Here is a 17,061-nt window from a genome sequence, read left to right as displayed (position 1 = left end):
CAGGATGCTGTGGGAACACAGGAGGAGGGCACCTGACAAAACACGGGTGGGGTGGGGAAGAGGACCCCTAGAAAGGATTCCCTGAGGGAATTATTGCTGAGATTAGCCTGGTCAAGCCAGAGTCCTCTGTGGAGGGAGGGCCAGAGGGAACGCAGACCTATAGTATGTATAGTTACCATAAAGGCACATTTTGGGGATAAACAAGTTTTCAGCTTGCTAGAGCACAGTCAGGAGTTGAGGGACTGGTGAGAAGTAAGACTAGAGGTTGGCAGACAGCAGCCATAGTAGAGTATTAGGCAAGAAGGAGCGCCACAGGGCAGTGAAGCTGCAAGTAACCCAGTGTGTACCATTGCTGAAATACCCTAGGGGAGAAGGGTAGAGGGTATATTGGGTGGAGGAGGGGCACAGCCTGAGAGGGGTCAGGAAAGACCTGCAAGGCCTGGAGGGAAGTTAGGCATTGGCAGTGGGAGTTGGGAAGGAAGGGAGCAATAAGAGATGGAGGAAGTAAAAGCTGCAGGCCTTGGGCCTTCGTGAATGCAGGCAGTGGGAGTGAGTGAGAAGTCAAGCTTGACTTCCAGGTTCAGGTGCCTGCGGCTCTAGTTATGACCCCCAGTTAGACATGGGATGAGGAGTAGAAGTAGGTCTGGAGGGTCAGAGGAGAACAGACAATGAGTTCAGTTTGGGTGGTGTGGAGGTTGAAGCACCTGCGCTGTGGCAGGAGATGTGGACAGCTGGTTGGAAACCCACAACATGGAAGTAGAGGTGCCCATTGGGAGCTCCTCCCGGGGTGGCTGCTGAAGGCCTGAGTGGCAGCTACAGGAGAGAAAAACCAAGAGGAAGTGAGCGTGTCAAGGAGAGGAGAAGGACAAGGCAGTGGTGACAGATGCTGCAGAGGCTCAGTCACAGGATGTCTGTTAGACCTCGCGGCCGGGAGCTAAGGAGAGCGAGCCCAGGAGGTGTGTGGAGCCAAGAGGGTGCAGCAGGTGAGGAACGGGCATGGTGGGGTGGCCAGGAGGCGGGTAGAGAATTAGAAAGGGTGTCTGCGGTGGCGCCTAGTCAGTCGTAGCTGACTCACATGGGGCAGTGACAGACTCCTAACTGCTTGGCTGGTTTCTCACTTAATCCTCACCCCACTTATTATCTCCCCCGCCCTGCCCCGCAGTATACAGGTATGAAAACTTGCCCAAGGTTACAAAGTAGGAAGTTGGGAGTGAAAGAGAGGAGAAAGCCAGGGTAACGCCTGGAAGGAAAGCTTCCTCTTCCATCTCAGTTCTTTTTTGGTTAATGGGAGAAAGTCAGAGTGGAATAAAATTGCTGAAAGGATCTGGTTCTAAGGGAGCCCACAGTCACTGCTTTCACGGAGCTCTTAGTAAAGCCTTGCAGTCTGTGGAGATGGGGACCCTGTCCTTCCTTGGAGCATGGACTGTGGGGTGATAGCCAGCAGTGGTGGCAAAAAGCTCTTAACAGCATTGTCAGGATTCAGGTAACTATGGTTACCCTAGTTTTCAGGGTAACTAGAAGACTTTGCAAGAGCCTATTTCAAAAGAAAAGCCCAGAAATATTCTGGGTATAGATAAGGGTGAGGGAAAATTAGGTGATCGCCAGAGATGGCGAGCTGGATCTGGCCCCCCTCGCCACCGGCCATGTCCATGAGGCCTGGGCTGTTAGCGCTTCACCAGCCAGCCCAGCCCTCCTCTTCTGCCCTCACGCCGTTTCTCAAGGCAGTTCTTTCTGATATCTTTTGGGGGTCAAGTCATGTGAATCTGGAAAGAAAGTGGTGAAAAACAGACTGACTTGCGGGCAGGGCAGGCTTGGAAAGCTGATTTGGCAGCAGCCCTCTGCTCACTGGGTCTGGTCTGGGCCCTGTGGGGAGGGGCTGCCTGCCTCCTGACCTTCAGTGGCTGTGGCTCCACCTGGGAGAGTGAGGCCCGGAAGCATACCTAGGGCTGGACTCCGAGCAGGCCTAACAGGAAGCTCCCCACAGCCCCTCTTCCTCATGCTGGAAATAATCTTTGATGTTGAAAGGAAAACCGGAAGAAAGGGAGCATGAGGAAAACAGACCAAAAAGACAATACATGTTCTGTTTGACCTTCATCACCTGCCCAAGTAGGAATTTGTAAAATTTTGCCAAAACGTCCCTGTGTGATCTTTTCAGAAGTCTCTAAAGTAACAGGGAGTTAGCTTGCTGCCCACATGTTGGGAAAATAAGGAGGGGCTGCAGAGGTTTAGTCTCCTCCAGGTAGTTTCCAGCCTGGTGGCCTGTCCCCTGACACACATCCCAGGAAAGAGCCCTTCCTGTCCTCCTGGCTCTGGAGAGCAGGGTGCTCTGCTCTCAGGCTCCACAAGGTAGAAGTCAAGCCAGAACGGAGTTGCCAGACAGCTCTTGGCCCAACATGCACCCCGCTCCGGAGCTGACAGCCTAGTGGGGAGAAAAAGCAGATGTGTTGAGAAGAGCCTCATGAAGAAGTAGTTCATTACAATGTAGTGTTTTGAGGGGAGGGAGGCACGCCCAGCTAGGGGCCCAACCAGGCAGGATTTCCGGGGATGGCCCCACTGAAGTGTCTCCACCAGGAATTCAGCACCAAGGGCTCTGGGTCCAGGTAGCCATCCATGCCAGCACTCAGACCCCTGCACGCTCCCCGCCCCGCCTCATTTCCGCTGTCTGGTTTCCTCCCCTGACAGTTTGATTTTGGGGACACCATGGTGCACCAGGCCATCCACACCATCGAGTACTGCCTGGGCTGCATCTCCAATACCGCCTCCTACCTGCGGCTTTGGGCCCTGAGTCTCGCTCATGCACGTGAGTGTGTTTCTCTCAGGTCAGAAGCCATGTCTGTCCCCCTTGCTTGGGCGCTCCCTCCAGTGGGGGCTTAAGGAGAGTGGAAATTATCTTAGGGCTCTGGAATTATGGACTCCCGAATCCCGGGAGAATGACATCCTGCTGGGAGTGTCCATGCTTTTGCCAGGTTAGCTGTTGAGGTCGCAGGAAGCCGGGGGGCCGGGCATACTGCGGTGGGGAGATGGAGAGCGAGGTGCACAGCCTGCAGCACCCCTGGCCTGCCTGAACCGATGTCCTGTCTCTCCCCAGAGCTGTCCGAGGTGCTTTGGACCATGGTGATCCACATTGGCCTGAAGGTGAAGAGCCTGGCCGGGGGCTTGGCGCTGTTCTTCATCTTCGCTGCCTTCGCCACCCTGACTGTGGCCATCCTCCTGATCATGGAGGGCCTCTCAGCCTTTCTCCATGCGCTGCGGTTACACTGGTGAGGGGCAGCGCGGGCCAGGGTGGGAACGTGTCCTTAGCTGCACAGAGGGCGGTTTTATGCCAGAATCCAAAGATGCTAGGAAGTGTCTGCTTTCACATCCTCATGCCCAAGGACATACTTGGTGTGAGCCTCAGGAAGTGTCCCCTGAACAGCACAGCTCACTTTTCCCAGCCTCCAGGGAGGAGTCCCTGTTGTGTGCTGTCAGAGTCGCTCTCCTGTGTTCAGCCTTCTTCTTCAGTGTCTTCAAAGATCTTCTGGGGTCTTTGTTTGGGGTGTTTTGCACTTGCATTTAACTCTTTCCTGCCCTCAGAGCAATGAAAGCAGCTGTGGAGTAGATTCTAAGTCCAGGGAGGTGCTGGAGCACCCTCTGCCCTTGTCTTGTCCCCGTATCCTATCATGGCACCAGTGTCTTTAGGTAAGACCCTGGCAGCTCTGTGTGAGTAGGGGGATTCCTGTTCCAGCACATATTGCTTGGTACACTGAAGCCACCTCTTCAGAAGGGCAGGTTTTGGATTTGTTTGTTTTCTTTCTTGAATGTTGTCTGTGGCTCTTAATGGCTGTGGATGGAGGTGGCTCAGATACTGCGGAGTGGAAGCTGAGGTCTGGTCTGGACTGTGACTCCACAACTTCAGAGTAAGGTTGGCAGATTTAACAAATAAAGTTACAGAGCCCTCAGTTAAATTTGGATTTCAGATAAACAATGAGCATTTTTTTTTTAGTATTTCCCAGATGTCCTTGGGACATGTTGATACTGAAAACTGGCCGTGCCGCACTTTATCTGGCTACCTGACCCCAAACCTGCCTCCTTGAATCTCCATCTCTCCCTTCACATTATGATTCTCCCTCTCTTTTGGGGTCTGTCGGCTCTGGAAGCTTTAGGCCTGAAGTGTGCACACACAGTTGTGCCAGTTTAGGGGCTCACAGACTCACTGTCCCGCCCTTTGGGCTCCCTAGACGAGATGATCTGCAGTGTTCATGATCTCAGGATCAGGAGAGAGGGCTGTGACTCTTTCCATTGCTTCTCAAAACCTGAAGAAAACTAAAATCTGAACCTGAGAAATCTCTTCCCTACTCCCCTTATCTTTGTTTTTTTCTTGTTTGACTTGTTTTCAGCTGAGCCTGCTCAAAGATTCCGTGGTCATTTGTTGTTCTGAATGACAGAGGGGAAAGTGAGGCGGGGGAGGGGGAGCCGTGGCCGGGACTGACTCTTCCCTCAAAAGCTCCTTTAGGAGAATCCGCGTCAGGACACCGTACTTTCTCAGGCCTGGCCCTCTCCTCCCCCACGTCCCCTCCCCGCCCAGCTGTTGTTTACTGGGAGCCAGGAGTCTGGCCCGGCCGGCCGAGTGGCCCGACTGCTGGCGCACTACCCGCTCTCAGCTTATCAGTGCACGCTCGCCCCAGCACACTTCCTCACCACCCGGTGCTGCCAGCCTGTGGTGACTCACTTGTTCTTGCCCTCTTGGCTTCCTTCCTTTCCTGTTCACTTCTCTGACTCCTGAGCACTGGGCTCCAGGGAAGAGTGACCAACCTACCTGGACTCCAGCCTGAGTGGGGAACCCGTTACCTACCCCCAGGTCAGTGGGGAGCAGTCAGGGAGCTGGAGCAGACCTGTTGGAGCAGTGAGCCAAGCCCATATGGAGCAGGGAGGGCCGCCTGGGCCCGGTGTCCAGAGTGAACTGTGGCGATTGGAGGTCATGCTTTGCTGCCAGAAGGATTCGTCTTCCTCAGGCTTACCTGTGGGCTTCGAGTGAAGGTCCTCATGAATGAGCCTGAGGAAGTGACAGGTGGCAAAGAAGCAAGCTGCAGAATCGGGTAACCCGAGTTTAAATTCCAGCTCTTCTGGCACTGGCTGGGTGACCCTGAGGACAGCACTTGCCTCTCTGAACCCCACTTTCTCTCCTGTGAAGAGAGAGGATGTTGTCCATGGGACAAGGTTGCTGCAGTTAAGTAGGAAGTAATGCGCAGACCAAGTGATTGGCCTGCTGCCCTGGCACATCAAACCTGAGATCAAATGCAGATGGGGCTGCCCTGAGGAGAGGGTCGTGGCCCCTGTAAGTGCTCCCTTCAGTTTGTTAGAAGAGAGACCCCAAGGGGAAGCACATGAGACCACTTGAATACCTCGCAGACGTAGTTTGCAAGGAATAGGCTCATCAAATACTGTATCATACTTGCAGGGTGGTGGTTGTTTGGTAGTGGAAATTTTGGATAGGAGAGAAAAAAAACAGCAGTGAAAACTCTGTGCAACTTTGAGAATCCCATCCCTGGAGGCCTTTGTTTTCCCTGCCACTAAAAAGGAGTGAAAGAAGCTGGTGCTCGTGCACCCCCTCCTGGCTGAGTGTGGACGTGCCCCGGGGATCTCCGGATCTTCTCAGTCCAGTGGGACTGCAGGCATTCTGAGTTATGACCATCCTGTGAAGGGTGGGAACAGCTGGGCCTGCTGAAAATGGCTGCAGGGACATTGCTGCTATGTTTGCCTGGCTTCCAGCCTGGGCATCTTTATACCTGTCGCCTTACCCCTGGTATTCAGCTGGGCTTTCTTGATTCTGCTGCAAGGACTGTCCCATTACACAAGTTCTGGGTCTTTTTGGTGGGAACAAGAAGAAAAACATCTGATTTAATAACAAACATAAACCTTGAGTCTGAGGGTCACATAGGGACAGGAGGAGGTGAAGGACACGTGAAAACAGCAGGCGAATTCATGCACCCACCTGCTAACTCTGTCTCCTCCTGAGTTACATCTGTCTGTCCTTTCCTCCCACCGACTGTACGCAGTGTGGCCCTCTTGCCTACCATAATGAAAGGTCTTTTTTTCCTCAGAAAAGGCAAAGGCAGGGGTGTGATTTGTGGTTTGAACTGTGGACACCGGATTGATGTTCACAGAAAACTTGTTGCCCCATGACCTACCTTCACAGGAACCTCCTCCCTTCCTACCTAGCAGGTCCACATGCACACTCACAGACTGGGGGCTAAAGGGGCAGATTTGGGGGCCAGTTTGTTTGTAAGGAATACAGTGGCACCACAGCCAGACACCATGGGTGGCTGAGGGAGTGGCTGCTCAGGAGAATGAAAACCCCCGAAATGTAGCCCCCTGGGCTGACCTCACAGCCCCGCACGGGGGTCATCGGCTGGCTGTGTGCTGCAGGCCCAGCACTGCTCAGATCAGGACAGGACCATCTTTCTAAAACCGCCTCCCGTAGGCCACACCCCAGCAGGGAAGGGAAGAGGCCCAGGTTTTCTGCCTTCATTCACTCAAGAAAACAAGATTTCTGTCACGTAGCAGGGGTACTCTCTCAGGGGAATCCCGGTCAGTCCTTCCGGGCCACTCAGTGGCCTTTGCCAGGTGTGGGAGCTGGCAGAGTGACAGAACTCCGCCCGACTACCCGAGGCTCTCCTCACAGCTGCTGAGTTGGAAATGCATTTTAGTGGCCTGGGGTGTGGTAAGGCCCTGGAGGCGTCACAAGCAGAACCCCCCCCCGCCCCCGCCCCTGAGAAGGAAGGACTTACAGGGCAGCCAGCAAGGTCCCGCCGCGCCCCGGCACAGAGAACTTCATGTCTGTACTTTCTCAGGAAGTACACAGTTCCTGGCCGGCCGGGGGGTGCAGGGGAGAGACCAGCAAGGAAACTGCTTTCCAGCTTTGTACTGGGAGGTTAGGGCAAGCACGACCAAGAAATGGAGCCACACTGGCCTTAAAATACCCACAGTGTCCCTGGTGGGCACCACCCTAAGTTCTTAAGTGGCGGCGAGGGGATATCAGGTGGTGTGTCAGAGGGACCGCCCATCGGCTCACAGAGTAGAATTATGTGCCCCCCTCCCAGGCCTGGGTCCCTGCTTCATATACATGAAGCAGGCAGAGTGATGGCAAGAAACCCCTGTCTCTGACCCCTTGGGCCTGTGAACACATCTGCTCAGCCAGTTTGGATCAGAACTGTTTGTGTGATGAGTCAGCCAGAGGTCAGATACATCACAGACCCCAAGGTGACTTGCCCATGGTCTGACTGTACATGGTTGAGTGACATGAAATGCTGTTGCCTGAGCACACGCAGCCTATGCAGCATGGAGGATTCAGTCCTCAGAGCCGGGAGAAGCTGAAACCTACCCCCACCACCACCACATTCCCCAGGGGAGGTATCTGGAGCTGGACCCTCATCATGGGGGTGCTGGGACATGGGGCTGAGTCCTGCAACTGACTTCAGTTTGAAGCACCTCCTCCTGGATCCTGTGCTCTCTGAGGGGGCATGGCCGAGGCATTGACTGGACTCCTCCAGGGGTCAGGAGGCTCTGGGGACCTTGGCGCAGCCTGTGGAATGTGGGATCGGGGAGAAGGGCTGCCTCTTCTTGTGCTCACACAGAAAACCCTGTTCCCCTCCTCTCCCCAGGGGATAGAGTTGGCGGCTCTGCAGTTGGTGTCCTCGGCCAGTGCCCCAGGGCTGAGGGGCCTCTGAGGACCTCTTGGGACCACCGCAGACAGCCCCCTTCCCATCTCCTTTTCACTGATTTCCTTCTTTGTCTTGGAGGGAGAATGCCCTGGCGGAAGGCTGAATGAGAGGCAGGAAGATGGAGAGTGTCTTGGTGCCCGCTGCCCACAGCCTGCCTCAGCCCCATGCGGCCCGCTGCTGCAGGAATCCAGGCCACAAGGGTCACACAGCATTGAGTGGAAACTATTCCTCAGGGCAGCTCTCCTTGGCTTTTTTATCCTGTGAATCACGCATTTTTCTGCCCATATTTGGTGGTGATTTGGTTGCTGGGCGGCCGTCCAGGGTGAGCTTGCAGCCGGGCCCTGCGTCCAGGCGTGGACGCCTTCCTGCCCCCTCAGAGCTCGAAGGGCCCAGGGAGACCATCAGGGATGGATGCTGAGCTGCCGGGGAAGGGAGCTAAAGCTGTTTTTCCTTTCAGTCCCCAAGAGAAGAATTCTTTCTCAGATGTTTTTGCAGTTGGAGAATATTTTTGCCATTGCTTTGAGAAGACTTCCCCTCCTAACTTCCCCCTTTCCTGGGAATTTCCTCCCCTAAATCGAAAGACTTCACTGTTCACTCGCAACCCTTGCTTCTCCTTCTTCCCCTGAGAAGAGATACAAATAAGAGAACAGTGGTCCCTGCCAGGGTTCCTTACACGAGTTCATACCACTCCGCTTGGGACACTTCCATTGGAGGTCCACACCAGGCCCTGCCAGGAGGGGGTGCTGGGGGACTCTTTCCCATCACTGTTAGAGGCACAGGCCAACCGAAGGTTTTCTGCACCCAGCTTTCTGCAGAGTTTGGCATATACACATTTTCCTCTGAGCAGGACAGAGCAGGAACTGAGACTAAATCAATGCATTGGTGTGGTGCGCCCTTGCCGAGGGCAGGCCCTGGGCATCGCGGGCTGGGGTCTGGGCTTCGTGGGCAGCAGGGGGCTTGAGGAACTTGGGGCTGGGACATCTTTCTGTAGAGTCCCAAAGTTTTTGTGGAATGACCACTCTCCTCTTCCCATTCTCCAGGGTGGAGTTCCAGAACAAGTTCTACAGCGGGACTGGCTTCAAGTTCCTGCCTTTCTCCTTTGAGCACATCCGGGAAGGGAAGTTTGATGACTGAGCCCCCAGGGGGCTGTGTGCCCAGCTGCCCTCTGCTCCCCGCCACGGCAGTTAGCTGTGCTCCGCTTGCCTGCTGGTTGTGATCCCTGGGTATCAGGACTCCTGTGTCATCCCCATCCCCTCCCCCAAGCCACCTGTGAGGCATTTAGCTCGATCCAGCTCCCCCTGCTCCCCCAGCTCCCCCTGGTCCCCCGCTACCCGCAGCTGGTGTGTGGTAGTGTAGTGGTATTCTAGAGAAGCTGCGACCTGATTGTCACTCATACCCACTCACCCTGGGCACCCACCCTGCCCTCCTGGCCTCTGTCTCACTTTTTCTTTGCCCCCTGGTGGTGAACCTGTTTGTGCATTTACACCAGAGCCAAGAGCACTTGGAGGGGGGCGCTCCACTGTCCACACCCAGATTTTGAGCCCCTGCTCCTGCCATTCTCTTTCCTGGCTGGGGGTGGGGTGCTCTTTGACACTCCCCACTCTTAGATTAGCAGCGAGGGGTCCAGGGAGATGATGTTTTTGTCCTCCCCCCACCCCCTCTGATCTTCAGTGCTTGTTCATCAGGAATTCAATTCAACCCAACTGCGCCAGCAAGCGTGGCTTCTCCCTGTTATCCCGAAGTGTCCACCGATACCCCATACCACCTTCCTAAGCTCACCCTAAACTCACACCTTTTCCTCCTCCCTCCCAGAACCCCCTTTTAGCACCCAGCATAACCTGCACAGCTGGGAGGACCCTAGACAGAGGTCCTGACTGGCTCCCTTGGTTGGCTGAGTCTCAGGCCATGCTTGGGCCCTGTCACAAGCACGCCCTCTGCGCAGAGGTTCCTGGTGCAGATGAGAGACTTGCCCACCCCCAGTTACGAGTCTCAGAACTGTAGTCATCAAGGCATTTCTGCCTGCTCTGCCCACCAGTGCCCCTCCCTACCTCCGTGACGACCCCACATCGAGTGAGTGGGTCCTGGGCGGGAAAGTCAATGTCATTTACCATTTGCTGATGGGAGGCAACCGGCAGGGCTGCCAGTGCGTGTGGCTCTGAGCGCAGCTTGGCCCTGAGCACTACTTCCCCTGTCACCCCCACAGCAGGAGGCAGATCTTGGGGCCTTTTCTAATCATGTGTTGGCACGGCAGCCCTGGCCGCTTCAGCTAAATTGATCTGCAGACCTTCAGTGGTCGAGAGGACCCCCTAAATTGGTCAGCCCCCCCACTTGTCTAAGGGAGCTGCTCAGTGACTCCCCAGGCTATCTGCCCCACCCCAGCTTCACCCCGCGCCAGCCAGTGTGACCTGACCCAGCCCGTGTGCAGAGCCCCTCCTGTCTGGCCCCTGTGGTTTACATGATGACCTTTGCTCTGTGGACAGGGGGGTCGGAAGCAGAGTTCTTTATCAGGAATCCTGCCGAGGTCCTCCTGTTCAAACATTCCTGTGTTGAATAAAGTGTGTTTGACTCTATCAGGGAGGCTGCTGTCTGCATGCCCACAGCGCCCGTGTCACTGAGCCCTCTTGAGCCCATCTAGTATCTTACCCCCCCACTCCCTTCACCAGCATTGCTGCCTTTTTCTGTGATCAAAGGCCACAGCTGCGGTGGCCCTGGCCAGGCAGTTTGTGAAATTCTCACTTTATCTCAAGTTTCCCAGGGGCCTTCTCACTCCCCGATCCCATCCACCCTGAGCCAAGGCAGCTTTGCAGACACCACCCATGTGGGGGAGGGGATTGGGGTCCCATCACCACCCCCTTTTCTGCACTGCACACCCAAACAGCTGGGGGAAGCAGGGGCCTGGGTATCTGCCCACCCTTCTCTCCTTCTGCTACAAGCATGCTCTCCAGGGCTCAGCTGCCTGGCTATTTTGAGCCCTGATTGCCTTTGGCCTTGGTATAGGTGGAACTCTGCCGGGGGGTGGGTGGGGGGTGGGGTGGGGGTTGGTTCTTCAGGGCAGCTGGAGAATTCGAGGTGCTGAGGCAGGCAGCCCAAGGGCCAACAGGCTGTCTCGACTGGCGGGGTGGGCAGGGCGGGTGCCTTCTCCCTCCTGACGGCCATGTAAGGCGACCACATTCTTTCAGCCCGCCCTCTCCATTCCTCCCTCCTCAAAGCTCCAGGGGAGGGGCTGCCCAGGAATGTGAGCACCAGGTTGACAACTACTTCTGCTCCAGGAGGGGCAGGAACACCCTGTTCATGCCATGCTCCTCAAACCCTCTCCTCCCAGACAAGCCACCTGCCCTGGAACAGGCCTGGGCACAACACCCAGCATCCACTCCTCAGAAAGTTGAGAGGGACCATTCAGGTAAATGAGCTCTTTTAACCTCTGCTCTGTTACTGACTCAAAGAGGGAGGGAGGCCTAGTGAGAATAGATACTTGGAATTAATGGAATAGAATTGAGAGTTCAGAAACAAACAGGTATAGTCAGCTGGTTTTCCACACAGGGACCAAGATAATTCAATGGATAAAGAACAGTCCTTTCAACAGCCTGTGTTAGTACAGCTGGGTGAAAGTGAAAGTCGCTCAGTAGTGTCCGACTCTTTGCGACCCTCATGGACTGATTCTCCAGGCTAGAATACTATCCACACATGACAAATTTGGGCTGTGACTCACCATATACAAAAATTAACTCAAAATGGATCATCGACCTAAATGTAAGAGAAATTTTAGAGGAAATCATAGGAGTACATCTTCCTGACCCTGGGTTAGGCAGTGGTTTTTAGAAATGGCATTAGAAGCACAAATGATAAAAAGAAGATAAAAGATAAGTTGGGTTTTAGCAAAAATTAAAAAAACATTTGTGCTTTGAAGGACAGGATCAAGGCAACCCTCATGCTGGGAGGAAATATTTGCAAAGCATATCTCTAATAAGGGACTTATATCTAGAATATATGTAGGACTTTCACAACTCAGTGATAGAGACAAAGATTCAGTCTTTAAAAAGTGCAAAGAATTTGAATACACATTTCTCCAAAGAAAACATGAGGCAAATAAGTCCATGAAGAGATACTTGACATAATAAGTCATTAGGAGAATGCAAATCAAAATCTCGAGGAGACCTCACACCCCCTAAAAAGGCTATAATTTTAAAAAGACAATTACAAGTGTTGACAAGGTTGTGGGGAAACTGAAAGCCCCATCCCCTGCTGGTGGAAACAAAATAGTGCAGCTGCCTTGGAAAGCAGCCTGACAGTTTCTCAAAATGTTAAATGTAGGGTTAAGTTAGGACCTAGAAATTTGAGCTCTAGGTATCTACTCAAGGAAAGTGAAAAAATGTCTACACAGACCTGTGCACAAGCATTCATAGTGACATTATTCATAATAGCCCAAATGGAAATGATCCAAATGTTTATTAGCTGGTGAATGGATAAACAAAAGGTAGTATATCTCTCCAGTGGGTATTCTACAATAAAAAGGAATGACATTGATACATGCTACATGAATGGACCTCAGAGTCAGACATAAGGCCACATAATGTATGACTCCATTTATGTGAAATGTCTAGAAAGGGCAAATCTACAGAGATGATGTAGATTGGTGGTTGCCCAGTATCCGCTGCTGGGTGGTGTTGCAGGCAGGGTTTCTTTGGGGACGATGATGATATTTAGATTAGATTATGGTGACGGTTGCACAACTGTGGATATACTAAAAAAAAAAAAAAAAACACACGAGTTTAAACTGATAAACTTCCTGAAAAGATCAATAAAGTGGGGCTAGGAAGCGGGAACTTCCCCAGGAAGAAATTCCCCCCAAAAGATCTGGGTCAGTGGGTCACTAGCTAAGGATTTAGGATCTAGTGCCCTTGGGCTGATCCCAGCCCAGCCAGTTAAAGATGGGACCAAATAGAACTGAACCCTGAGAGAGTGGGAATTCCCAGGAGCCCTGGGGTGGGAGTGGGGAACGGTGGCTCTGTTGCGCTTTTGTTGTTGTTGTCTCCTTTGGTCCCTTGGCTTATGGGGTCTTAGTCCTAACCATTGTACCCCAGGGAATTCCATTGCTCCTATTTTTAAGTCTAAACCTTTACCCTGATTCCCCTTCTTGTGGAATCCCTGGACCCCAGACATCTGCTGAGTGAGTCTGTGCCCCCATCAGGGAATGTCCTCTTGAGGTCCTAGAACAGTGTGGAGAGGGTGACTTTGGGCCTGCTCGGTGTTATAAGGATAGGGGACAATTCCATCACCATCTTCAGGACCTGTCTCTTTTTCCTGTCCCTCAGTGAAGACCTGGGCAGGAAGGCACCTCTTTCTGCTCAGGAGCATGGGGTGGACAGGGAGTTGGAGCTCCTCTCTCCAGCCTTCCAAAGGCAAGGCCTAGGCATGGGCTGCTCCCTGGTGGCCAGACAGGGAAGGACTCATTCCTCCTTATAGGTAAGGCAGGTGGGATCCTAGTGGGGTTGTGACAGCTAGGGAACTGGCTTGGCAGGGCAGAGGGCCAAGCGATCTGGAGGGTGCACAGGCAAAGGGCAGGCTGGCAGGAACGAAAGAGATAATACAGGAGCGGAGAGCATGGACAATTTGTTTCACACACAGTAATTGAAAAAATGAAATGTGTCATGTGGTAAAAGGATCAAACCATTCAGTTCATTCCAATGAGTCAGCTCTTTGCAGCAGGTGGCCAAAGTATTGGAGTTTCAACTTCAGCATCAGTCTTTCCAATGAATATTCAGGACTGATTTCCTTTAGGATGGACTGCTTGGATCTCCTTGCAGTCCAAGGGACTCTCAAGAGTCTTCTCTAACACCACAGTTCAAAAGTGTCAATTCTTCAGCACTCAGCTTTCTTTATAGTCCAACTCTCACATCCATACATGACTCCTGGAAAAACCATAGCTTTGAATAGACGGACCTTTGTTGGCAAAGTAATGTCTCTGCTTCTTAATATGCTGTCTAGGTTGGTCATAACTTTTCTTCCAAGGAGCAAGCATCTTTTAATTTCATGGCTGCAATCACTACCTGAAGTGATTTTGGAGCCCCCAAAAATAAAGTCTGTCACTGTTTCCATTGTTTCCCTAGTAGCATAAGCCCTCTTGGAGGAGGTTTCCATTAACCCCACCATAGAGCTGCCAGAACTTAAATAGGACTGGGGAAACAGACTCTTGGAGGGCACAAACAGAACCTTGTGCACACCGGGACCCAGGAGAAAGGAGACTGCAGGCTTCTCATTGCAGTGGCTTCTCAAACCGTACAAAAGGGCCTAATGTAAAAGTAAGTCTTCCAGGCTTCCCTAGTGGTCCAGTGGTAATGAATCCACCTGCTAATGCAGGGCACATGGGTTCCACATGCCTCAGGGCAACTAAGTCTGTGCACCATGGCTACTGATCCCGCACTCCTGAGCTCATGCTCTGCCACAAGAGAAGCCATTGCAATGAGAAGCCTGCACACCACAACCAGAAAACAGTTCCTGCTTGCCACAACTACAGAAAGCCCCACACAGCCACGAAGACCCAGCATGGCCAAAAATAAAGTTTTCTACCCCATTACCCTACACAAGGTAAGCACTTTTTACATAGCATTTAAAGAAAAAAAAAGCGGGATGTACTATATCCAGTGATTTGACCTTTTGAAAAAATATATATGTACTTTGCAGAACATTCCAAATCAGCACCAATACATCTTCCTCACTTTTTAAAAAGGCAAATGATATTTCATCCTATCAGTGCACCTTAATTTCTTCAGCCAGCCCTCTACTGTCCTCAAACAGTTCCCAGCTTGGCAGGGAAGATGAGAAAGACAGTGTGACGCACCGGACTAATCGGTGAGGCTCCTGCCACACATCCCACGAGCTCAGGCTGTGAATGTGCTACCAACCTCCGGAATGGTGTCCCCAACCTACTGTCCCTGCCAGCAACCATCTGCCATTCTGCATGAAGGCCCCACGGAGAGGTAACCTGAACCTGACTGTGCGCCTGCAGCTCAGTTCCCCCAAGCAGTGCATTCCCTGAGACCCAGAGTGCTGCTAAAACAGGTCCTTGGAGGAGGAGAGTCTGAAGAATCTCACCTGGAGCAAGAGGTATTTGGAGGGGGTGTTGGAGTGGAGAGGGGCCTGGGGTGATACAAGCTATAGCTCCACGAGGGCCCATCTCTCTGGGCAGGTCGAGGAGCTTCTTTCCAGAAAAAGCTGAAAAGCCTCTGATGCTAGGAACTGAGTGGAATGGAACAGGGTTGCACCTCCTGCACTTGCTGCCCACTGAGCCAGGAACAAGGCCGTGGGCACCAAAGCTTGAGTCTGAACCTGGGGGCAGGGGACAGAGTGGATTCCCACATTCCCTCTGGATGTCCTGAGTTGGCAACCCTCCTCTGACCCCTTTTCTGTCTCTAAGCAGCTGCACTCAGGCCTGACAATCCGGTAAAAGCTACATCTGCCTCTAAAAGGGCTCAGGATCCTTTTAGGAAGTGCAGTCTTTCTAAAGGGCCCACCACTCCTGGCCACCACAAAGCCCTACTCAACCCCTCCCTGCCGGTAAGCAGCATGAAACGTTGCACCTCTCAGGGGATGGTGGCAAGAACACTCATCAGAGACTTAAGACTTCCTGGTTCTAGTCCTAGTCCTGATGTCCTACTTGTCATTGATCTTCTCAAAGTTACTTCCTTTCTCTGACCCTCAGTTTCCCAGTATGTAAAATGAAGATAATTACCGTCCTAGAGAAGTAAACCCTCCTACACTGTTGGTGGGAATGTAAATTGGTGCAGCCACTGTGGAGAACTGTATGGAAATTCCTAAAAAACTAAAAGTTGAGCTACCATGGAACCCTGCAATCCCACTCCTGGGCATATGTCCAGAGAAAACATGGTCCAAAATGATACATGCACCCCAGTGATCATTGCAGCACTGTTTGCAATAGCCAAGACATGGAAGCAGCCTAATGTCCATTGACAGGAATGGATAAAGATGATGTCGTACATATACACAGTGGAATAATACTCAGTCATTAAAGAGAATGAAATAATGCCATTTGTAACAACATGGATGGACCTAGAGACTGTCATACTGAGTGAAGTGAGTCAGACAGAGAAGAAGAAATATCATATGACACGCCTTATATACAGAATCCAAAAAAAAATTATACAAATGAAATTATTTACAAAACAGAAACAGAGTCACAGAGAACAAAATTATGGTTGCCAGGGAGGAAGGATGGGGGGACAGATTAGTTAGGGAGTTTGGGATGGACGTGTACACGCTGCTATACTTAAAATGAATAACCAATAAGGACCTACTGTATAGCACAGGGAACTCTGCTCAATGTTATGTGGCAGGCTGGAAGGGAGGGGAGTTTGGGGGGAAATGGATACATGTATGTGTATGATTGAGTCCCTTGCTGTGTGCCTAAAACTATCACAACATTGTTAATTGGCCATACTCCAGTATAAAATGAGAAGTTAAAAAAAAAAGATAACGCCCGTCCTGTTCAGCAGGTGCTACCATTTATGGATCACATGAGAGCCCTTGACACATCCACTAGGCCCTGCTCCTTGGTCAGCCCAGGCTCTCATGGCACATCTGTCCTCCAACGTCCTGACCTTTTAGTTCCTCAAACCTGCTCAGCTCTTTCCTTACCCTTCCTGGGTATTCATACATGCGTTTTTTCCTTCGAGGAATGGTCTTCCCCTCCGTCTTCTCCTAGTCAATCCCGATTTAATTCAGATTAAATGTCACGTCCGTTTGGAAGCCTTTGGCTGGGTACCCTGCACAGAATCACAACTACAGTGGACACTGGAACAACACCCATTTGAACTGCGCAGGTCCGCTTACACAGGAACGTTTTCCCATAAATATGAGTTACAGTACTACATGATCTGCGGGTGTAGTACCCTGGACACAGGAGGGCTGACTGTAAAGTTTTATCTTGACTGCCAGCGGGGTCAGCACTCCTAACACACGCGCAGTTATTATACAGTTCAAGGGTCAACTGTATAATATAAATCTTTGTTTATATAAGTACTTGGTTTGTAGGTCTCCCCAGGAGAGGGAGACCTCTTTTGTCTCCTCTTTGTACCTCTTTTTGTCTGGTACAAAATCAATGTCAAATATTTATCAAATGGTAGGATGGATGAAAGGAAAATGATTTGTACGTGAAAGCACATTATACCCAAAGGCGCTTGTGAAGGGCTGCGAGTCACATCCGGTCCTGGACTTCTGAAATCATTCGAGTCACGCGCTCTTGGACCAAGTGTGGTCGGAAAACATCCACAAGAAGCTGGTGCGGGGCCCGGAAGCTGGGTCTCCCGGCCGCCGGCGGGTGTTTTACCTTCAGTTCCACGTGACC

The 17,061-nt window shown here is 52.0% G+C and overlaps 1 protein-coding gene and 1 long non-coding RNA gene across 13 annotated transcripts in view; one reads left to right on the top strand and one right to left on the bottom strand.

Annotated features, from left to right (window-relative positions):
* ATP6V0A1 (ATPase H+ transporting V0 subunit a1) overlaps window positions 1–10,270 on the top strand; it is a 58,360-nt gene extending 48,090 nt beyond the window's left edge. For all 12 annotated transcript variants that reach the window (XM_070479473.1, XM_020888017.2, XM_020888016.2 and 9 more), the window contains 3 exons: window positions 2,683–2,800; window positions 3,089–3,260; window positions 8,741–10,270. In XM_070479473.1, coding sequence (XP_070335574.1) covers window positions 2,683–2,800; window positions 3,089–3,260; window positions 8,741–8,834 — 384 coding nt within the window. In that variant the 3' untranslated portion in view covers window positions 8,835–10,270. The remainder of the gene's footprint in view (window positions 1–2,682; window positions 2,801–3,088; window positions 3,261–8,740) is intronic.
* A 1,857-nt stretch (window positions 10,271–12,127) lies between these two features.
* Window positions 12,128–17,034, bottom strand: LOC139039128 (uncharacterized). Its single transcript, XR_011492338.1, has 2 exons — window positions 16,885–17,034; window positions 12,128–12,441 (listed from the first exon to the last, which is right to left on the bottom strand). It is a non-coding gene; the product is annotated as an uncharacterized lncRNA (long non-coding RNA).
* Window positions 17,035–17,061: the final 27 nt, after the last annotated feature.

Source organism: Odocoileus virginianus, chromosome 17, assembly GCF_023699985.2.
Source record: "Odocoileus virginianus isolate 20LAN1187 ecotype Illinois chromosome 17, Ovbor_1.2, whole genome shotgun sequence".
Lineage (NCBI taxonomy): Eukaryota > Metazoa > Chordata > Mammalia > Artiodactyla > Cervidae > Odocoileus > Odocoileus virginianus.
The sequence above is the reverse complement of the archived record's forward strand: the minus strand, read 5'-3'. Positions and strand labels throughout refer to the sequence as shown.